We start from the raw sequence: 7,500 nt of genomic DNA on the forward strand, positions 1-7,500 counted from the left end.
ATCTAGGAGCTACATAGGTCACTACATTTAGCATTTCCCCCTGATTTGCATTTATTTGTTGGGTACATCAATTGCAGTTACTTACACTTCAGAGAGACACCCTTTTGGTTTAAATTTCACAGATTTCAAAATCTTGATCTTCAGAAAACTGTAGTATGCCACCTTAATTAAGCCATCAAAGACATAAGGAAAAAATGAGAACAGTACAAAACCCGACATTATTTAAAGCATACCTTTGCAGCAACAGGATCAGTTGACAGCAGTCTCCAGTAAATGTACCCTCTGTCTCTCAGATCTGGATTGTCACTGTCCTGTGTTGCTAAACTTAGAACCTGCTGCACTAACTCCTGCGTGTCTGTTGGGCGTTTTAAAAACAGCTTCACAATAGATGTCAGAAGCTGCAACTGCACCTACAACGAAATTCAACATGGTAAGTGATGTTTTCCCCAGCACTTTAACAACTTCTTGGCTTTTCAAATTTACACTTTACAAGCAAACAGTTGCAGCAAAATTGGCATCCAGTTACGTCAAAAGTAGGCTCAACTACCAGTACTAAATAATTACCAGGGATTTCATTGGACATCAAATTCACTCCATTTAAAATTTGCTAATTTTTAGCAGGCATCCAGCAGGTAAGGCACTGACAGACCCTTGGTTTGAGCTTTAAAAGCCAACACAAAATCCAATCATCATCAACCACATTCATGTACTCAAAGTTATTACGAAGAGGAATAATAATCTGCATCTGATAACATCCCTCTACATCCAAAATTTCCATATTTTTTTAATTGCGAATGACCCGAACTCTTGGCAGCATTTTATTCCAGCTTTTTGTGGAATGTTTTTAAAGCTATTGAAAAAATTTGCACCACATGTTTTATCCGGTCTTAAAGCACTGCTGCTGGTTTTTTTTTAAACAGTACTTAAGAACTGTCTCAAGATGTGACAAAATCACAGCTCATGACAAAAAATTGGGAGACATTAAGCGTTTTTAATGCCCAGAGTACCTGAGAATTTTCATCTTGGAAGCCTTCCAAAAAGGACTCCAGCAATTCTGCAGCATTGTCAATTCTTTCTGCGTATTCACCAATAATCCAAATCATTGATGCTCTACGAAATGAATCACATGTTAAAATTATTTATGCCAAAGAACAACAACAACAATAACAATAATCATAATAATAACAACAACAATGACACTAACAATAACGATGATGATACACTGTAATAATAATAATAATAATAATAATAATAATAATAATAACATTTGGCAATAACAATAATAACAATGGTACAGGAAATCCTGTTTGCTTTAATTTTATACCTTCACAAAAGTCATTGCTTAGTTCATTTTATTGGATGTACCAAGTTCAAAGAAAAGACAAATTAAAGATCCACAACACAGTCAGTTAAATTACCTATGCTGTACAGTAAATAACAATTACAGCAAAGTACCGGTACATGTAGAGCCAGCCGCTGTGACTTTCCTTACAAAACCTGTGACTACATGAAGTCGTCCCTTTCCCAGGCTTTGTATAATTATTGTGTTCAAAAGTCCTCAAAAATGGCAAAAAGTCCTTAATTAAATAGACTCTAGAAGTCAACTAAATTATCAGTAGAAACTTGTTTACTTCAGTGTCACGTGTGCCCCTCTGGATCAAACGACAGGATTTGGCAAAAAAGGTTGGTAACTCAAGTACTGTACCTTGCCTCGGGTTCATCTAAGGAATCCAGATTTTCACACAATGTGGAGATTATGCTCTCATATTTGTTAGGGTACTTCCTGAAGATATCCTGTAACAAAAAGTGAGACAAAAAAGTCATTTTGGAATCCTAATCAAACAAATTTAATGGAACACAGTGATTCAAACAACAAACAGAAAATCAAGAAAAAAGTCCTGAATTTTACCTTGATGACAATAATGGCTTCTTGTACCACGTAATTGACTTTGGTCTGAATCAAGTCCAACAATGTGCTCACACAGCGTTCGGCAGATTGCTTGTGAGAAAGAAAAGAACAGCACTTAACACTCAACATAACAAATCCATTGCAAATTGAGGTTGGGTAATGAAACCTCTAGGGATTCCATTAGGTGCAATAATCCAACCCAATTCTCATTTTGACACTGCTCCAAGGCTTCCCTGACCTTAAACAGGCATGGTTCACATGTTAATTTAAAAACAAGCCAATACAACCCTGGAAAAAAAACTTAAAAAATGTCACATTTCCATAAAAAAGACTGACTCACCTCGACCTTGATAGCACAACGTCCAATAGCACGCACTGACTTTCTGACAAAATCTACATCAACTTCAGTAGCATATCTGCAAGCAAATAAAGCGGCTTAAGAGTTGTGCATTCAGTCATACAGTATCATACTAAACCAACATTCCTGAGTTTCCAAAGGAGATCAAGAGAAAACATCATCTGTGTAGAATTTGATCCTGTTTTCCTAACCCACAACCAATTTTGGGTTTGAGATGAACTTGGTCACAAGGTTTTAAAAGCAGAAGAGAGATTTCAAATCTTACAATAATAAGTTGATCTTACTCTTTCAACTCTGCTAGTACTTGAGCAATGTTTTGTTGGTTTGCAAGTCTGATCATAATGTCCAACTTCTCAAGTTTTACATAAATTGGGTCATTATACTTCACAAAGAACACTTTCATTTCATTCTTGAGGATGTCAGCTCTACAGAGAACAATAAAAAACTGAAGTTAATCCACATGTACATAGAATAGTCTTGTTACACCTTCTTTAACTTGAAGACATTCAAGTTTAAAAACTTCCATAAATGATTTAATTTTTCACTGCTGTACATCACCATAGTAGAATGGAATAAAGGGTCAATATTAATGCAACATCCTTGTTGGCCAATTTACTTTTTTTTGGTTTCTGTTTTAAAACAACCCCCAACTTTCACTGCAAACGTTACTGGCAGCAATAAAACACAAACATTTTTGATAAAAGTGTACAAACACGTACATGTATTTATGAATGGGGCAGTAATGCTACATTAGTTATTTATGTTAGTTCTAATTTTTGAAATAATTTTATAACTTGTAAATAGTATTTAAACAAATGTAGTTAGGTATTAGGCCCTTTCATAGGGATAATCTCTCGGTCCTCCGTTTCAGGATTGTTTCTGAATAAAGTATTATTATAAAGGATTAGCACAGAAGCTGGACAAAATCTGTCCCGTATATTTATTATCCTTATAGAAATTACGCAAGTTCTGCGAGTACCACAACTTCTACTTTACGAACATGGAACGTCTAAATGACATGTTAAGCAATGTCACCTTTTCTGCACAATCAAGTTTATATTCCTAAGTGCAACATACTGGACCTCAGGTTCACTCGACAACAAGGTTACTGAAATAAAGACAGAAATCCAAACCAAGTCAATTCAGGTCACGTTTTACTTGAATTAAGTAATATAAAAATTAATATTAACATAAGAAAAACAAATATTAAATAAATTTTGTAGGCCTACATACATACATGTACAGTTTGAGAAAGCAATGTACTTTGTACATTTGAGAGACAATTAACCCTTTCAGCCCCGATAGTGCCAAATTGCACTTATAGATTTTACTCTGTCTAACGCCAGACGATTTTACTCGTCAATGGGGAACCCCTCGGGGCTTAAAGGGTTAAGCTAACAGCGGGAAAAAACTATGTCCCCGTTTAACCCTTTCAGCCCCGATAGTGCCAAATGGCACTTATAGATTTTACTCTGTCTAACGCCAGACGATTTTACTCGTCAATGGGGAACCCTTCGGGGCTTAAAGGGTTAAGTTGTAGAGAAATACTATAAGCAATAAAAACTATTACCAAGTGGAGGAGACAGTTTCTTGATGAGGTTCTGCACATAGGTTGAGGAAGGTGTCATAATCTCAATGTACTTCATAAGAACCTGTCAAGAGACAACACTTTTTATTGTAATTCACGCAAAGTCAAAACCAAGCCAATACAACAGCTTGACATCTCTACGGGGATATCTACCAAGTATGATATATTTGGGAAAATGAAATCTAACTACAGTAAGGTTTTCAAGGAAACCGCCACGTGCTTTAACTCAATTCACTTTGCTAACGTATACTTTCTTTGTTTCTATAAATAAATCCTAAACCACAATAATATTGCGAACTAATGCACCAAAAAGATCAACAAGGTAAGGTTTTTTGTTTCTTTAAATGCAGTTAGATGTAGTTTAACAACGGGCGGTAGTGGTCGAGGCCAAAGAGGTTAAAGGTCAAGGAGTGGTCAGCGGAATTTTGCTCAGGCGCGTGCTCATTCAGTTGCTTAAGCACATGGCAATTCATCAGACATTTTGTCAGCCACTTTGTGCCGTGCTTGTACAGTTGGGCTTTTGCTCACATGACAGCCCGATGCTCTATTAACTCAGCCACCAGTGCACTGTGCGATGCAGTTGTTAATATATAATTACAAGACTGTGTAATATTTGTCAAAAGGCAATAGATGAAGAGCACTTACTCTTACCTTTACGGCTGACAGAACTACAGCAGCATTAGCATGAGAGAGCCTGGGGGTAACACGTTCACAAATACTTGATACATGAGAGACAAGGAACAAAAAATAAGAGTTAAGTTTCCTTCTTTGAACTTTCAGTATGTGCTAATTAATACCATTTTTCAAGCCAAACTGGATGCATAAAATGACTTTTTGAAGTTCTATAAGTTGTGGGTCCAGTGGAATGGTCACAAAAGTGGTCTTAAAGCAGATCGAATGTCTTTAGTTGTGAACCTACATGTACATGTGCATGAATATAATTTACTATCATTACATAGCATTTCTGGGTATCTACTAATGAAAAGATGTCACTTCCCGTTCAAAGTCTATTAAAATATGAGAAACACTGTCCCTTGAAAGCTTGACTGTTTCAGCTTAATTTACCTCAGTATGCAAAGTGTATTGTCAAAAATTTGATGACAGCAACGTGTACTGTGTTTGCCATGACTTATATCAAGTTTGAAAGGTGATGACAATCGCTTAAAAGCAAAGGCAACCATTAAAAATTAATGTGAACAGTCAAAATAAAACAAATCCTAGGTGTCAAAATTAACAGTGGCAAAAAAATACCTCTGGGCTTCACGGTCATCTTTAGGAGTGTACTGTGCCAGTGAATCGAGAATAAAGATCTGTCCCCATCTAAAAAGAGTAGTAGTCAAAAGACAACACATGTTTAATATTCTTGACAAAATAAGACAAAAGTAGCACAAAAAGAAGATAACAATGGAAACACAACTCACTCTGTACACTCATTGAGAGCTGTAAGGAGTTTGTTTATAGTCTGAGAGTTAATCTCCATCATGGCTGCAGCAGTGGGAGAAGCATCACTAATTTCAGAAAGTGCAGCAACAGCATTTGCTACAACCTGGAACGAAACGGAAAGGTTTGTCCACATAGCCCGCAAATTGACATATTTTGAAGTATAAACCTGTAATCATGTTGATTTGGAGTTCCTGGTTTTGTTTTCATGGAGACAATATAATTCAACTTTCAAGAACCTGACAACCCAGTAAGCCTTTCAGTGTTAATGTTACCTGATGGATCACTGGTTAGAATCGGAACAATGGCACAACTACATGTAAATATGTGACAAATAAACTTAAGAAACATAACTATAGTTATTATTGTCCCCTGTACTTGACACTTGTGCTACTAAGGAAGATCTAAAGAGAGAAATGGTCCTCAAAATTGGACAATTTAAGCATTTTTTAAGGACAATCTGCTCAAACCCAAGAGACTAGTACAAAATACATGTAATATTCTTTATTTGCCTTGATCTGCATCTAATGTTTACCACATTGTTTAGTGTATCTGGTCAAGCCTACCATGGGGTTGGAATCAGACAACAAGTCCTTCAGCGAGTCAAGAAAACCTTGATCCTCAACCAACTGTGAATTGATGTCATGAAGCTTTGCCACACAGACTGCTGCTGTCTTGCGTACATAGGGATCTTCATCCTTCAGGCACTTGCGAAGGGGTTCACATAAGTATTCTGTGATCTTGTCGACACGGATGCAACCCATGGTTCGAACAGCAAGTGCACGAATGAGAGGGTTTGGGTCCTCACAATCCTAAAAGGTTAACAAAAGTGTGTCATGTTCAAAACTTCAAGAGATCAAAGCACATTCTCACCATACGACCATACATTATGCGTATTATGCTAATGTTGTTCAGATGGAAATTAAAATTTCTCTACCTTGACAAAGGTATTGACCGCCATGATGGCCATGTCTGGTTGAGACTTGGCATAATTCATCAGGTAAAGATACACCAACTTCTTCAATTCCAAATTATCAGTTTGCATACAGTTGACCACATCAGGAAACAAGGAGCTAAATGAGTGCAATAAAGAAATATTAACCTTACTGTTACAGTTAAATGAAGGTTGGTGCACAATCAATGGCACCACTAATATGACCAGCCAGCCACCAGATACAGGTAAATCACTACAACCAGAAACCCATAAGGGTTGAAACATGTAATGGCCCCTTGTGTGCTGGGAAACAAGCTTCCGAACATTCAATTTGCTAAGTACCATATTTGGAACAACAAGAGCGAGGGGTTTCCAAATATGGTACTTAGCACTGAAACATTCAACCAATCAGTTCGCACTGAATATTCGGAAGCTGTGAACGCGTGTTACACGTTTAAACCCTTATGGGTTTCTGCTACAACCCATCTATAATCGTCTATTCTTGGTGCCTGTCACACTAACGGAATCACAGAAACACTAGCGGAATCACTTGATAATATTAAAAAGAAGCATAACAAATCCACCAAAGAATTTTAAAAAATTCTACCTGGGACAAAAATGCAAATATCTGAGCAAGCAGGCCGTCACTGCTCACCAAAGCTTAAGATTGCCAACTAAGATGGTTATTATTGAATCAAATTTAGTTATGCACTTTCTTTGACAACTATAGGTTGACACAAGGTAAACTGGCTAGAAAGGAACCATTACTAATGACTTTACATCAAATTATGTTTTTACAGACTAAAGTCACTTTCATTATAGAAAGATAAAAATCTGGCTGAAAAACCTAAATGACCAACTGTCAAAGTCCTTAATGAAATTCCTGGTATGATCAAAGCAACATTTTCTTCTAATTTATGTACTACTACTACTACTACTACTACTACTACTACTACTGCTACTGCTACTACTAATAATAATAATGACAAAAAAGATACCCTGTAGTTGAGCCATTTCATAAACTTTTCTATTTGTCAGTTGAATATTTAACAGTACTATTATTAGCCAAATATAAGGTAAATATAGATGAATAGAAACCTTGCCTTCATCTCAGTGTTTATTCACTGAGCCAGAGGTGCATAATAATTAACAATTAGACCCTTCGCCCGCAAGGGCTATGGGTCAATAGCCCATGAGGCAAAGCCAAAATGCAGCATTTGCATTAGTCCACTAGTTGGGTGATAATAATATTGTTTTAGTATAAATACATA

General features: G+C 36.5%; 1 protein-coding gene across 2 annotated transcripts in view; it reads right to left on the reverse strand.

Moving 5' to 3' along the window:
- The window catches only part of LOC138045110 (AP-1 complex subunit beta-1-like), a 53,231-nt gene that overhangs the window by 44,578 nt on the left and 1,153 nt on the right, over nucleotides 1-7,500 (reverse strand). For both annotated transcript variants that reach the window (XM_068891504.1, XM_068891503.1), the window contains exons 4-16: nucleotides 6,233-6,368; nucleotides 5,862-6,107; nucleotides 5,277-5,401; nucleotides 5,107-5,175; nucleotides 4,507-4,573; nucleotides 3,838-3,919; nucleotides 3,303-3,375; nucleotides 2,552-2,692; nucleotides 2,250-2,325; nucleotides 1,910-1,999; nucleotides 1,706-1,794; nucleotides 1,008-1,110; nucleotides 234-410 (exon numbers count right to left, since the gene is read on the reverse strand). In XM_068891504.1, coding sequence (XP_068747605.1) covers nucleotides 234-410; nucleotides 1,008-1,110; nucleotides 1,706-1,794; nucleotides 1,910-1,999; nucleotides 2,250-2,325; nucleotides 2,552-2,692; nucleotides 3,303-3,375; nucleotides 3,838-3,919; nucleotides 4,507-4,573; nucleotides 5,107-5,175; nucleotides 5,277-5,401; nucleotides 5,862-6,107; nucleotides 6,233-6,368 — 1,474 coding nt within the window. The remainder of the gene's footprint in view (nucleotides 1-233; nucleotides 411-1,007; nucleotides 1,111-1,705; nucleotides 1,795-1,909; nucleotides 2,000-2,249; nucleotides 2,326-2,551; nucleotides 2,693-3,302; nucleotides 3,376-3,837; nucleotides 3,920-4,506; nucleotides 4,574-5,106; nucleotides 5,176-5,276; nucleotides 5,402-5,861; nucleotides 6,108-6,232; nucleotides 6,369-7,500) is intronic.

This window comes from Montipora capricornis, chromosome 4 (genome assembly GCF_036669925.1).
Source record: "Montipora capricornis isolate CH-2021 chromosome 4, ASM3666992v2, whole genome shotgun sequence".
Lineage (NCBI taxonomy): Eukaryota > Metazoa > Cnidaria > Anthozoa > Scleractinia > Acroporidae > Montipora > Montipora capricornis.